Source organism: Sycon ciliatum, chromosome 9 (genome assembly GCF_964019385.1).
Source record: "Sycon ciliatum chromosome 9, ocSycCili1.1, whole genome shotgun sequence".
NCBI lineage: Eukaryota > Metazoa > Porifera > Calcarea > Leucosolenida > Sycettidae > Sycon > Sycon ciliatum.
In genome coordinates, this window is record NC_088651.1 from 672,035 (window position 1) to 687,956 (window position 15,922).

The 15,922-nt window shown below is 46.8% G+C and overlaps 2 protein-coding genes across 2 annotated transcripts; both read left to right on the top strand.

Moving 5' to 3' along the window:
- Window positions 1-4,737: 4,737 nt before the first annotated feature.
- Window positions 4,738-7,859, top strand: LOC135824854 (putative mitogen-activated protein kinase kinase kinase 7-like). The gene is made up of 2 exons (XM_065337579.1): window positions 4,738-4,871; window positions 6,730-7,859. The coding sequence occupies exons 1-2, from the start codon at window positions 4,786-4,788 to the stop codon at window positions 6,959-6,961; spliced, it is 318 nt and encodes a 105-aa protein (XP_065193651.1). The 5' UTR covers window positions 4,738-4,785; the 3' UTR covers window positions 6,962-7,859.
- Window positions 7,860-12,432: 4,573 nt separating this feature from the next.
- LOC135825060 (uncharacterized) lies at window positions 12,433-15,807 on the top strand. The gene is made up of 2 exons (XM_065337797.1): window positions 12,433-14,075; window positions 14,964-15,807. The coding sequence occupies exons 1-2, from the start codon at window positions 12,433-12,435 to the stop codon at window positions 15,193-15,195; spliced, it is 1,875 nt and encodes a 624-aa protein (XP_065193869.1). The 3' UTR covers window positions 15,196-15,807.
- The last annotated feature ends 115 nt before the right edge of the window (window positions 15,808-15,922 follow it).

Sequence of the window (15,922 nt, forward strand, 5' to 3'; positions counted from 1 at the left end):
CGTCTTCAGCTCTCGCCCAACTTGATATGATGATCTCATGACCATGGCTTGATGGAACTTACACAACCACTACTCTGTTGTAAACCAGTCTCAGCAACGAACCACCACATCATGGTTTATATTGTATCGTGTTATCGCCTGTCGAGGGGGATTCCTGTTTTCGCTTGAGTGATGAGATACCTGGTATGGGGAAACTGGTAAGAGATGGAGGACGAAAAAGAATAGACAAGCAGAAGAGTAATTATAGCATCAAGGTCAAGTCACTGCAAGAGTGTCGATGCTGTAGAGTGCTCTTACGAATCTTAAATAATAATTCGGAGAGAGTTTACGGTTTTACGAAAATCTTCTAAAATCTTCTTATATTCGGAGAGAGTTTACCGTTTTACAACATTTCGCAAGGCCGTACATAAGGTGTTATCTGCACGCCTGTGTCTGTGAACCAGTATTGTTTTCAGACTTACATGTACATGTACACTAGCAACACTACACACTCTCATTCTCATCTCTTTTGTCTCTTAGACTCCCTTTTTGTAGTCTGGATTGATCTTCTTGAGGGTAGCAATGCAATTGATTACTGTGTCTCTGGCGGAATAGGGCTTGAAAGTGCTACGTCACAGCATAGCAACAATTTCAAAAATTCAAAAACTGGATCCACTTGGATCCAGTTTTTGTATGGATTCAAGCACATTTCAAGCGGTCTTACTCACAGCAAGGTGATGTAGCCAATGAAACTGGCTGATTTGGCTACTGGGGGCGGGGTGACAACTGGTGGCGAAGTAAAAGTCACGTCTGCATGCGACATGAGTGGGTTGCTATGCACCCACATACTGAGGCAATAGCAAAGTCACACCTTAGTGGATCCAAAATAGAAATCTGATGTCAACTTACTACTCCCTGGCCGTTTTTTGACGCCATCACGTTGAAGCCCTATTGCGACGTGCACGTTTTCCTGAAGTACATACTTTATTCCCCACAGCAGACTTATCCAATGTGTACGACGTGTCAGGTGCCTCTCCACTACTGTCAGAAAGTGGCTGCCTGCTATGACAGGATACAGAACAACCAAACAAGACGAGTCGTGTACATGATTTTATTTTAATTTTTTAATTAACCTATCGTTTTCCGTGATCCCCAGACGATATTATCTGTGCTAAGGCGTTTCTTGAAAACACAAGGATGAAGCTATGTGGAAGTACTATTGGCCCTAGTTGTGAGCAGCCGCCATGTCTTGTATGCAGTGCCTCATATCGATCCACGTTCCTTCACGACTAGAGGACAGCGTGTACCATGCAAGCTGCTCAGGATTTTTCCCTTTCCTATGCAACTACTTGCTAACAGATTGGGTGTAGAAGTAAAAGTTCGCACGTCCGCGTTACAACCGGTTGTACAATTGTGTTGAGAAACAAAAAACTAACTACTTTAAAAGACGTTTCTCTGGATCTCCGAAAGACTTTTAAAGTATAAATCGTAGAATATGCGCTGAAAGGCTGCCTTGGACGTATCACCCCTCTTGACATCTTGATCATGCGTTCCTCCGCGCGGAGAACTGTCTGTGTCGTGGTTTTAGATGTGTTCGCATCAGTTCTCCTTCTAACTGGTGGTACTGTAAGCGTCCTTGACACAGTGGCAGACGACAGCCTTAGCCGGCTTGCGGCACCACTTGAATTCCGTGATGTTTACCAATATCCGCACTTGCGTTACTATGGAATGCCGCCATTGCATTTTGTCCGTTGTACCCCATCCAGCACTGTATTTCTACAGTCCACTCGCTACAGTGTGGCTGAGCATATTGTGAGGCTGATAATTCCATGGAGAAAAGGATCACCTGTGGAACGTACAGATACCCTTGTTGCAATGGAGGTTTCTAATCCTGGTTTGAGATCATGGAGGCACCTGGCGGAGTTGACATACCCGGACCTTGGCTCACTGTGTCGACGGTCTTCGTATTTTACGCCCGCTCTTGCCACATCACCTGACAGAAGAGACCTGATCTTTTACGACTTCGGACCCTGGCCAGAATGCGACATGATGTTCGTGTGGAGAGATATGCAACTACGAAGGGTGCATACACCAAAGGTGAGTGCGGGCAGTGCAAGATATCTTCAGTCAATTGTTACCTTGAGAGATGACGATGAGCACGCCAATACGTATCGGGTGTTTTCTTACGGTGGCCTTGTGTGCATCAAAGATCTACCGACATTGATCAAACTTCCCCAACTGGACAAATATTGCACGATTTCCTCCAGCCTGCGATACATGCACATTCTAAGTAAGACGGGAGATCATATAGAAGGCACCCAATGGCGAGAGCTAGAAGAGGTTTATTCGCCCTTTCGCCCTCGTCCTCTTCTTTTCCCATCCTTACTTGCAGCCAACCACACCATTATTGCGTACGGTGGAGTGCCAGCATATAATGTACACTACCCCAGAATGAACAAACCTCGAGATGTGGATAGCTACTGCACGTTTTGGGTCTTCAATGTCCGAAAGCGCTCTTGGACGTCTCGTCACAACAACGCCACGGACATATGTCGCCTTTCCGGACATGGCCGCCAGTTGTTTTCAGTCTCTGTTACAGCAAAAATGCTGGCACTAGCCAACAGACCGCGCGCAGTCTTGTTTGCGAACGAATCGAAGATTCTCCTGCACTTTTCTGATCGCCACGTTCTGCGTGTGGTTGAGGTATGCAGTGTGCCACAGAACCATAATATTATCTCTCCATCTAGCACAATATCCTGTCGACGAATACTGACCCAGCAATCCAAGTTGACGTCTACCGTGAACAACAAGATTGGCTCTCCTTATCACTCAGTTGGTGGTGGAGTCGGTGCATTCTTTGGGACGGTAGAGCAGGTGTGGACCATACGGCCTGCAGCATTCTTGTCCACTTGCCCCAGCTTGGCTGAGAACACTGAGCGCGGGTGCAATGATTTCGTCGAGGAGATGATATACGATGCCTACAGGCCAGCCTACGCTCTACCTGGTGGGTTGAGCTGTTTATGGAGTAGTGTTGTTGTACAAACCATACTGGGAAAGGAGAGAGCGATATTCTTGCCCGGCTCTGGATGCTTCTGGTCAAATAGAAAAAAAGCCATACGTCACAATGTCTACTGGATCCTTGATACGACAACGAATGCGTTTGAGACTAGAACGATGGCACAATGTACAGAACATCACATCCGTGATCTCACTGGATCAACTGCTACACAACTTACTGCTGGTGTGGTATTCTTGTTAGGTACGGGATACATTCATAGTCCTCTGCATCCCCGCACAATCATGTGGTGCATTAATATACTGAACTTCACCTGTATGGAATTTACTAACGCTGGCACTGTTCAACTGTCGACACGATACGGTCATATGGCAGTACGGATCGATGATACACATCTTCTGGTCTACGGGGGGAAGAACAAGACCACATCAGATTATCTCTCTGATCTCTGGGTACTCACATTTGACAGTATAGACCAGTGCAAAGGAAAGTGGAAGATTCTGAAACCTACGCATCTTTTGGGCGCAGTGATGCCACGTCTTCGCAACCCGCAAACAACACGCATCAATAATACTCTTTTCGTTTTCGGTGACACATCAGCATGTACTGACTACATAATGGCACTGGATATCTCCCGATACTTAGACAACGGTACAATTCGGATTCACCAAGTCTCCGCACAGCCCTGTCTGTCTAAGAGAGCAGATTTCGCTAGTGTTCAGTACAACAAGAATGGCATATTAGTGTTCGGTGGTTGGACTGCCTACGGTCAACTAGCCACGGTTGCACAGCTCATCCTTCTGAATACTTCCAACCTGCTTTCGCAAGGAAGGGTGATGCCCCTTTTCGACCATACAAATGAAGTCATCATCTTTGATCACCATATGGTAAGAGGGCAGCGTCTCTATGTATTCTCGGGACATGCGGTCCCCAGCAAGCCAGAAAAGTATCTAACGATTGAGACCGAGCTCTGTCCGGCGGGGTACGAGCTGCGTGAGGATAAGACGTGTCGACCCTGTCCGCATGGTTTCTTTTCTTCAACTCTACGTGACAGATGCAAACCTTGTCCCAATTTCACAACGACAGAGACAGAAGGATCGAGCGCCTGTATTGCAATATCTCCGTGCCATTCCCAGTACTGCCATCAGCACGGGGTGTGTATCGTGACCGACTTCAGCGCCAGCTGCCATTGCAACTTTGGTTACGTGTCGTATGACAACTGTAGACTACCACTGGTGAGCTTGGCCATTGCATCCGCTATTCTGCTCCTCGTGTCCTTCATTGCTCTTGCTCTTCGCAAATACCACACGAGAAACCAGCAACTCAAGCTCAAGGAGAGAGAGCTGCAGGACAAACACAAGAGTATGCGACTGTATCAGAAGAAGCTAGACCAGATCAACATCGGAGCAAGAATACGCTGGTCATCGCTGAACCTCACCAAGAAACTGGCCAGGGGAGCATTCTCGCAAGTGTGGCTAGCCGAGTTCAGCGACATGTTAGTAGCTGTGAAAGTACTCCCCAAATATACTGGTAGAAATACCTCGCAGACAGACCAGTTCGTCCAGGAAGCTGAGGTCCTGCGTTCAATTCGTCACCCCAACATCGTCATCTTCTTGGGAGCTGGCACAAATAAATTCAGCAAAAGACCGTTTATCGTGATGGAGTACTTGCGGCGAGGTTCTCTCCACAATGTACTCCACGATGGCGGGAACGTGTTCACACACCACGATCATCTGACCGACGTCTCCACAAACCATGGAGAGACGTATCAGCGCTATTCGGCATCAGTGATGACTCGCGGCGTGGGGACTCTCCGCTGGAAGTCACCGGAGTCAGTACGTGGCGAGCATTACAATGAGAAAGCCGATATCTACAGGTGAGTGTGAAGTTTGTGAAAGATATAATTTTATAATAACTCTTAGAAACCACGATCACAGCCACACTGTGTATTGTGCAGCACAGCTGCTTTCTCCTGAAACTGGCAATACCATCTACTCTCAACAAAAGTACTTTTTTATCGTTTTGATTCTAAACAGGAAGCAGTACACCGGTCGTGGATATTGAAATCCGGTGGGATGACCGGGGTCAGCGCCTTTAGTAAACTTACTACATTACACTGCTCTACACAACTCGTACACTAGTAGTCACTACCAGGGAGTGGTATTGTACTACTCCCTGGTCACTACCCCTGCACTCACAATCGAGTCACCCTACGTACTACCATGATTACGTATCTAATATTGACTGAGTACGAGGTCAATATAGGAAATAAAAGCCGAGTAAAAGACCGAGGCGAAGCCGAGGTCTTTTACGAGGTTTTTATTTCCTATACTGACCAAGTACGAAGTCAATATTAGATTTATCACGACAAACAGTCCGTATTTCAAATTCCAGAACGATAACCTCATGAATCCCGGTTTTATGATTGCACAACCGTTGCACCACGGTCTATTCATGCAGTGACAATGCTGCACTAGGCACCGTTCAACTGCGCAACCCCTAAGCAGTCAAATATAAGCAGTCAATATAGCCCTAAGGAGTGAAATATGCAGGAATATTTGACTGATTAGATATGGCAAAAATCTATGTGAGTCAATACTAAGGGAGTGATAAACATAAATATAGCTTACCACCGTACAGAACCCTCTCACTATCGTGTAGTTCTCAACAACCATGTACTAGTCTACTGTCAGCTTTCTAATATTCTCCACGGATTAATGTTTGCTATTTTCGCGAGAAGAGCGTAACGCGAATATTAACCATCGTGAAATCTAATTTCAACAGCGTGTGTATGTAGGTGACCCCAGTGCTTGGCAAACTTTTGCCATCGCAAACTCGCTGGTTCTAAGAAATCGGGAAAATTTAGTGACGCGAATATTGTGCGTTTTACAGTGCCCTACACGTTTCTTGATCCACTGTCGTGGACATGGAAATCCAGTCGCACGTCTATCGGTCAGGGCGCTGGTCATGCAGCTGTGGGTAAGCAGTACCCACATGCATTACATGGACATGTTCATGCGCTGCAGCGGGCGCACTGGTCGCATCAGAGCAACATGACTGTGCACGACGTTCTGTACGCGCTGAGGGCGCCGGCCCCAGTCAATCGACTGGATTTCCATGTCTGCTCTCAGCTTCATTTATTTTGTGAAGTGTTTCTTTTGGCGGTAAACGCCTTCCCACTCCAAAAATATGAAGAAACGGTGGACACTCTTTAGCTTTGGAATGTAACATGATTAGATGACCGAGAGCAAATGTACAGGTACAAGACCAGGTGGTGAAGGTCAAATTTTCTTCCCATTGCATTCTTCTCCTTTTTCCCCAGGGGTGTGTTTACATGGTCCTAGCATGGGGATTTCATTTGGTCCCGTCGAATGGGACACGGGAGCGGAAATGAACATTGTTGAAGATTTGGCATGAATTGGGTGGGTAAACGTTTTCGAAGGCAGCTCCAGACATGGCCTAACGGCCCGGACTGGGTGCTACGGCCCTGCCTTACGCAGGGCTGCAGCACCCAGTCCGGGCCCTTTTGTCATGTACATGTGTAGTTGTGTAGTGTGCAGCTTGCAGCCTATATCAATCTTATCTTCTGAAAATTGTAGTCAAGTTGCTGTCCGATGATCGGTTCAAACCGTGAAACTCAGAGTTACAGAAGAAACGCTTTTCGTCCCTCTCAAGTGTGTGTGTAGTTGATTGTGTGCCTGTATGGTGTTTTTCTCTTGTCATCATTGTCACAGCTATGGCGTTGTGCTTTGGGAGATCTTCACCAGGCAAACGCCATACGGACATCTGAAGCGTGAGACTGACGTGGAGAAGGCAATAGAGAATGGTCACCAGCTGCCTATTCCACCCGCTATGCCCTATGACTATCGTCATCTGGTCGAGGCCTGCTTGAGACCAAAAGCGGCCAACCGTCCGTGCTTCAGTGATATCCTCCATGACCTGGAAGTTCAACAAGTGAATGCTTGACCATGTTATCTCTCAGTACAGCGCAGTGCGTAACACTGCCCCTGCTTTTAGTCACAAAGAAATGTTGCATGCCCTTTCTGGCTGGTGCAGCTCGTCTGCCCGTGACTGGGCTCGAGACTTTTATCTGGTCGATTCCCGTCCATGTCGGCGAGACGGTTTCAATGCCTTCTCCCTCATCTGCCACAGTTTCCTAGGGTTCACAGTCATATTACTCCACTTTTATCTAGCATGAGCATAGATTCCCTCGTCAGTGTACCCTATAGTGGTGGAATGACTCTATTTGCTGACAATTCCAATCTTCTCTGCTGCTCCGTGCCTGACGCGTCCAGATCGATACACACTGCATCCCTCCAATCTGATCTGGCCCGCTGTCTGCCCTGGTCTAGTGACATCTCGGCTGTACCCCCACTATGTGTTATCACCTTTGCCCCAACCACAGCTACTTCTGGGACCGTTTCCATGAACAGCGATCCCTATCTACCATTATATCCGTGTCCTATTATCCTCCACTTTGAATTTTCTGATCATATTGTTGCCTTTTAAATTTCGTTCTCTTGTTTTTCTCCTTCGGAATATGTCGCATTTCCTCCCACTTTCCACTATCAGTGTCACAAGTTTATACAAGTGTTATGTCCGACCCCTCCTGGAGAATGCCATGCCGGTTTGGAAGTACTCGATGAGTAGAAGTTTTGCTTCCATACTCGATCAACTTCAAGCCACGGCCGCTGGGTCAAACTTGTCCTGCGTTTTAAAAGTCCATAAATCGCTGCACTCTCTTCTGCAAATCCTCCTACTTGTACTCTCAATTTTTACACTCCTTTGAAAGCTATGATGTCAAGAGGTGTGGCACGTCCAAGCTACATGTAGCCTTTCTGCGCCTGTTACTACAATTATGGCCTCCTTATACCCAGAGAAACGTCCTATCAGAGTTGCTTGTGTTTCTCAACACAATTATTGTACAACCGGTTGTAACGCGAACGTGCGAACTTTATTTTTGCTTTTATACCAAATCTGTTAGCAAGTACAGTGCACAGGAAAAAGGGAGAAAATCCTGAGCAGCTTGTATTGTGCACGCTGTCTTCTACTCTGCAATGACCGTTGTATCGATATGAGGTATTACAAACAAGACACAACGACTGCTCACAACTAGGGCCAGCGATACGTACACACAGCGTCATCTAAATCTCCATGGTGTATTCAAACAACGCGTATGTACATGCATATGTACGTGTGTATCGTCTTCGCATCACGGAAAATGATATCTTTAATGTAACATTGCGCGTCTGGTTTCAACCTTTGTTGTTCTTCCTGACTTGCTGTCAGGAGGCGACCACCTTTGGAGAGATTGTATGCACCATGAGCGCTATTATAACAACAATCAGCTGGCTAGGTCTGTGTGATGAACGCTATGATATCAGCATTCACCTGGCTAGGCATGTGTGGAGCCCTAAGCGCCAGGATAGACCTTCGAGATTTCCGGGGCTGTCAAGGAGCGTGGTAATGCCTACTGCAACGTCGAAAAGCACTGCAACCTCTGCATAGCCCAGGAGTACCACTTCCTTGCATCAGACTGCAGAATCTCACTCAACAAGTGCACGGAGATTGTGTCGAAGTATCGCCATGCTGCGAAGTTCCTGCTTGGCAAGTACAAAGGTGTGACCTACATCACTCTTGCTAGGCCCGCTAAATCCATGTATGAAATTCCTCACTCTTACTTACACACATCGCTGCCTCTGTAACACTACTGCATTTAATCGGATCTTGGCTGTTCATCCAGTATTTGTATTGGATTGTATTTTATTATTTTACTTGGGCATTCCCAACAGACTCTAAGGTCTTCTTACAGGGTGCCCAAGATGACTGAAATTGTTAAGGGGCTGGCGAAATGAATTGGGGATATGATTTGTGCGAAGGGAAGGTATTGTTGTCTGAGAGGTTGTATGCTGTGACTCGTATCGATCATACGTATCTTGTATGCAGTGACTCGTATCGATCATACGTATCTTGTATGCAGTGACTCGTATCGATTATACGTATTTTGTATGCATTGACTGGTATCGATCAGACGTATCTTGTATGCAGTGACTCGTATCGATCATACGTATCTTGTATGCAGTGACTCGTATCGATCATACGTATTTTGTCTGCAGTGACTCGTATCGATCATACGTTGCTTCCCGAGTAGAGGACAGCGTGCACCATGCACGCTGCTCGGGATTTTCTTCTCTTTCCTATATATGCGGATTGGCCAGCTCTCTACTTTGGGATTGGCCAGCTCTCTTCTTTGCCGTCTGTATACGCTGAGATCTGCTGGCTCTCGCACCAATGCTGCCACAAGAGGCCAGACCACTTCCGCCCTTGTTTTGTCCACTGCTGCATCTCGTTATGGCTTTCTTTCAATTCGTTATTATGGTGCAGCTTTCTGGAATGCTCTACCTGCGGACTGTCGCCAAGCTACGTCACCTGCTAAATTTCACCGCCACACTGATCAGAACTCACCTAGGGTTCCCTTCAGCAGGCGCCTTCGCTTGTTGGGAGTCTTCAATTAATATAATATTCAATAACAATAATTATTGCTATAATAATAGAGTAATTACAAATTTTGACTTCACGGAGTATTGCAAAGTATTAGGAAATCAGAGATAATAGAGTACTTCAAAGAATAAGGGATGCAGACATAACAATCACAATAACACCGGATGCAAGTACAATTGTATTTCCAGATTCGCGATTTTCGTGTTCCGCTCATTAGTGGAGGAAATGGAACTCAGGTAAAAATAATACATCATTTTAAAAACATATGTAAAATGGGTTATTGAATAGATGGGCTCCACTGAAGAGCGGAACACGTCTGCATCCCTTGTACTCTATTAAATATATGTAGGAATAATTTTAAAGTTGTTGTCTCCACGTCGATATTTTAATAGCAAATGATACACAGAGGCAGAATGCTTAGGTTCTGCGAAAGTTCTCAATACCTGATTCAGGCAGAGCGGTGTACACGAAGGTACACAGTGATAACCTTCAATACCTGATTCAGGCAGAGCGGCGTACACAAAGGCACACAATGAAAACCTTGGACAAATTCCGTTATGCCTCAGAGTTTCATGGCTGAACCAATCATCAGACAACAATAATGGAATAGGAGGCAGCGCTAGTTGCAAATGATAATAATATGCAACTACTTGTTAAAAGATTGGGTATAAGAGAACACGTAGAGCCAGAACATCCCAGTAACAACCGGTTATACAATTGTGTTGAGAAACATAACCACCTTACTTAGGGCGTTTTGCTGGGTATAAGTTGGCCGTAGAACGTTGAACACGCGCAGAAAGGCTAGCTTGGACGTGTCACCCCTCTTGACAATCCTGAAGATGTTTTCCTCAGCGTGGAGAACTTTCTGTGTCGTGGTTTTAGATGTGTTCGCATCAGTTCTTCTGGTAAGTAGTAGTGGTGCTGGAGCCGTCCATGAAACAGTTGCGGACACCAGCCTTAGCCGCCTCCCAGTACGACTTAAATTCCGCGATATTTACCAGTATCCAACAACGCTTTACCCTCCGGTGCTGAACAATGCCTTTGTCCGTTCCACGCCAGCCGGCACTCTTCTTCTACAGTCCACTCGCTACAGTGTGGCTGAGCATATTGTGATGCTGATGTTTGGACAGAAAAATTATTTGGAACGCACGGACACCCTTATTGCAATGGACGTGTCTTATCCTGGTGTGAGATCATGGAGGAACGTGGCGGAGTTGACATACCCGGACCTTAGCGCGCCGTGTCAACGTACTTCGTATTTTGCACCCGCTCTTGCCACATCACCTAACAGAAGAGACCTGATCCTTTACGACTTCGGACCCTGGCCAGAATGCGACATGATGTTCGTGTGGAGAGATATGCAACTACGAAGAGTGCATACACCAAAGGTGAGTGCGGGCAGTGCAAGATATCTTCAGTCAATTGTGACCTTGAGAGATGACGAAAAGCACGCCAATACGTATCGGCTGTTTTCTTACGGTGGCCTTGTGTGCATCAAAGATCTACCGGCATTGATCAAACTTCCACAACTGGATAAATATTGCACGATTTCCTCCAGCCTGCGATACATGCACATTCTAAGTACGACGGGAGATCATATAGAAGGAACTCAATGGCGAGAGGTAGAACAGGTTCATTCGCCTTTTCGCCCTCGTCCTCTTCTTTTCCAATCCTTACTTGCAGTCAACAACACCATTATTGTGTACGGTGGAGTACCAGCGTATAAAGTGCACTATCCCAGAAAGAACAAACGACCGGATGTGGATAGCTACTGCACGTTCTGGGTCTTCCAAGTCCAAAAGCGTGCATGGGCGTCTCGTCAAAACAACGCCACAAGCATATGTCGCATTTCCGGACATGGCCGAAAGTTGTTTCCAGTCTCTGTCACAACAGACATATTGGCGCTCAAGAACAGGCCAAGCGCAGTCTTGTTTGCGAACGAATCAAAGATTCTCCTACACTTTTCTGATCGGAACTTTCTGCGTGTGCTTGAGGTATGCAGTGTGCCACAGAACCATGATATTATCTCTCCATTTAGCACAATATCCTGTCGACGAATCCTGACCCATCAATCCAAGTTCATAAATACCTGGAGAAATACTGGATTGCCTTTAAACTATGCTTATCACTCAATTGGTGGCGGAGTCGGTGCTTTCTTTGGGACACTGGGGCGGGAGTGGACCATACGGCCTGCAGCAACCTTCTCTACTTGTCCCAGCTTGGCCGAGAGCACAGAATGCGCGTGTAATGATTTCACGGAGGAGATAATATACGATGCTTCCTTGCCTACAGCCTACAGTCTGCCAGGAATGTTGGGCTGTACAACGAATGGTGTTGTTTTACAAACCATACTGGGAAAGGAGAGAGCTATATTCCTGCCCGGCTCGACATGCCCCTGGTCAAATGGACAACAAGCCATACGTCACAATGTCTACTGGATCCTTGACACGACAACGAATGCGTATGAGACTAGAACGATGGCAAAGTGTACAGAACAACCCATGAGTGTTGCAACGGGATCAACTGCTACACAACTTACCGCTGGTGTGGTATTCCTGTTTGGCTATGGGATCATTGACAGGCCTCGCCATTCGCGCACAATCATGTGGTGCATTAATATACTGAACTTCACCTGTATGGAATTTACTAACGCTGGCACTGTTCAACCGTCGACACGATACAATCACATGGTAGTACGGATCGATGACAGACATCTTCTGGTCTATGGGGGGTGGGACAATTACAGATCAGATGATCTCTCTGATATCTGGATACTCACATTTGAAAGTACAGGCCACTGTAAAGGAACGTGGAAGATTCTCAAACCCACCAATCTCTTTGGCGCAGTAATGCCAAGTGTTCGTAATCCGCGGGCAACACAGATCAATAATACTATTTTCGTTTTCGGTGACACATTTGCATGTACTGACTACATAATGGCACTGGATATCTCCCGATACTTAGACAACGGTACAATTCGAATCAACCAAGTCTCCGTACAGCCATGTCTGTCTAAGAGAACAGGTTTCGCTAGTGTTCAGTACAACACGAATGGCATACTATTGTTCGGTGGTTGGACTGCCAACGCTCAACCAGATACGATTGCACAGCTTATCCTTCTGAATACTTCCAACCTGCAATCGAAAGGAAGGGTGATGCCCCTTATCGACCATACAAATGTAGTCAGCATCTTTAATCACCATATCGTGAGAGGGCAGCGTCTCTATGTATTCTCGGGATTGACAATCACCAGACAGCAAGAAAGGTATCTAACGATTGAGACCGAGCTCTGTCCGATGGGGTACGAGCTGCATAAGGATAAGACATGTCAACCCTGTCCGCATGGTTTCTTTTCTTCAACTCTACATGACAGATGCGAGCCGTGTCCTAATTTCACAACGACAGAGACTGTAGGATCGAGCTCCTGCATTGTATTATCTCCGTGCCATTCCCAGTATTGCCATCAGCACGGGGTGTGCATCGTGACCGACTTCAGCGCTAGCTGCCATTGCAACTTTGGTTACGTGTCGTATGACAACTGTAGACTACCACTGGTGAGCTTGGCCATTACATCCGCTATTCTGCTCCTCGTGTCCTTCATTGCTCTTGCTCTACGAAAATACCACACGAGAAACCAGCTACTCAAGCTCAAGGAGAGAGAGCTGCAGGACAAACACAAGAGTATGCGACTGTATCAGAAGAAGCTAGACCAGATCAACATCGGAGCAAGAATACGCTGGTCATCGCTGAACCTCACCAAGAAACTGGCCAGGGGAGCATTCTCGCAAGTGTGGCTAGCCGAGCTCAGCGACATGTTAGTAGCTGTGAAAGTACTCCCTAAATACACTGGTAGAAATCCCTCGCAGACAGACCAGTTCGTCCAGGAAGCTGAGGTCCTGCGTTCAATTCGTCACCCCAACATCGTCATCTTCTTGGGAGCTGGCACAAATAATTCCAGCAAAAGACCGTTTATCGTAATGGAGTACTTGCGGCGAGGTTCTCTCCACAATGTACTCCACGATGGCGGGAACGTGTTCACACACCACGATCATCTGAGATTTGCCCTGGACATAGCCCGAGGCATGACGTACCTGCACGAATCCAACCCGCCACGCCTGCACCGAGACCTGAAATCTCCCAACCTTCTAGTCAGCGACAAGTGGGTGGTGAAAATCGGCGATCTTGGCAACTCGCGATTTATGGCCATTCTGGATGAGGAGAAGGCGACAGCAGCGAACAGCACCAGTACCAGCGCCGCTCAAACTGCCCTGACGCAGTCATCAAACGCGGCGGCGGGCGCGGAGTCCGTAGGCGAAAGCCCCAGAGAAAATGTACTTATCGAGCCTCAATGTTCCGGAGTAGTACTTGGCAGACGTGACTCCAAGAGCTCGCTTGCACTATCAGGAAGCCAGGAGACCAGTCTGTCAACGCCTCTACTCACCGACGTCTCCACAAACCATGGAGAGACGTATCAGCGCTATTCGGCATCAGTGATGACTCGCGGTGTGGGGACTCTGCGCTGGAAATCACCGGAGTCAGTACGTGGCGAGCATTACAACGAGAAAGCCGATATCTACAGGTGAGTGTGAAATTTGCCAAAGGTGTAATTTTATAATCACTCTTAGAAAGCAAAGTCACAGTCACGCTGTGTATTGTGCAGCACAGCTGCTTTCTCCGGAAACAAGCAACACCATAATACTCTCAGCAAATTCCTTTTCGTCGTTTTGTTTCTATACAGGGAGTAATGTTAGTACAATACCGATATTGTAATGTCGTGGACATTGAAACCCAGTGCCGGGATGACTGGGGCCAGCGCCCTTACTACATAACGCATTGCTGTACGCAACTCGTACTATACCCTTGCACGGCTATAGGCTGTGCTCACAATTGACACCCTACGTATTTCCATGATTACTCATAACAACTTACCACCGTACAGAACCCTCCCACGATCGTGTAGTTCTGAACAACCATGTACTCGTACCCTACACTTTCTTGATCTAGGATACAACAAATTATTCGTGTAGTCTACTCTCAGATTCATGCATTTGCCAAAATTTAATGTAATTTTTGGTCAGTAAACGCCTTCCCAGTGAAATGTAACATGATTAGATGACCGAGAGCAAATGTACAGGTACAAGACCAGGTGGTGAAAGTCAAATTTTCTTCCCATTGTATTCTATTCCCTTTTTCCAGGCGTGTGCTTACATGGTCATAGCATCGGGATTTCATTTGATCCCGTCGAATGGGAAGCTGGAGCAGAAATGAATATTGTTGAACATTTTGGATGAATTGAGTGGGTAAACGTTTTCGAAGACAGCTCCAGCGATGGCCTAACGGCCCGGACTGGGTACTACGGCCCTGCCTTAGGCAGGGCCGTAGCACCCAGTCCGGGCCATTTTGTCATGTAGGTGTGTAGTTGATTGTGTGCTTGCATGGTGTTTTTCTCTTGTCATCATGCTCACAGCTATGGCGTTGTGCTTTGGGAGATCTTCACCAGGCAAACGCCATACGGACATCTGAAGCGTGAGACGGACGTAGAGAAGGCAATAGAGAATGGTCACCAGCTGCCTATACCACCAGGTATGCCCTATGACTATCGTCATCTGGTCGAGGCCTGCTTGAGACCAGAAGCGCCCAACCGTCCATGCTTCACTGAGATACTCCATGATCTGGAAGTTCAACAAGTGAATGCTTGACCATGTTATCTCTCAGTACAGCGCAGTGCGTAACACTGCCCCTGCACTTAGTCACCAAGAAATGGTGCATGCCCTTTCTGGCTGGTGCAGCTCGTCTGCCCGTGACTGGGTTCGCAACTATATATCTGGTCGATTCCCGCGTGTCCTTGTCGGCGAGACTGTTTCAATGCCTTCTCCCTCATCTGCCACAGTTTCCTAGGGTTCACAATCATTTTGGTCGACTTTTATTTAGCATGAGCATAGATTCCCTCGTCAGTGTATCCTGTAGTGGTGGAATGACGCTATTTTCTGACGATTCCAATCTTCTCTGCTGCTCGGTACCTGACGCGTCCAGATCGATACACACTGCACCCCTCCAATCTGATCTGGACCGCTGTCTGCTCTGGTCTGAGGGCATCTCAGCTGTATTTAACCCCACTATGTGTTATCATCTTTGCCCCAAACACAGCTACTTCTGGGACCGTTTCCATGAACAGCGATTGTGTCCCTACCTACCATCATCTCAGTGTCCTATGTTCATCCACTTTGAATTTTTCTGATCATATTGTTGCCTTTTATATTTCGTTCTCGTGTTTTTCTCCTTCGGAATATGTCGCAGTTCCTCCCACTTTCCACTATCAGTGTCACAAGTTTGTCCAAGTGTTATGTCCGGCATACAATCCCAGGTGACACTTTGGAATTGTTTTCCTTGCCCATGTTCTCATCTCTCTTCCTTAGTTTTCGCTGC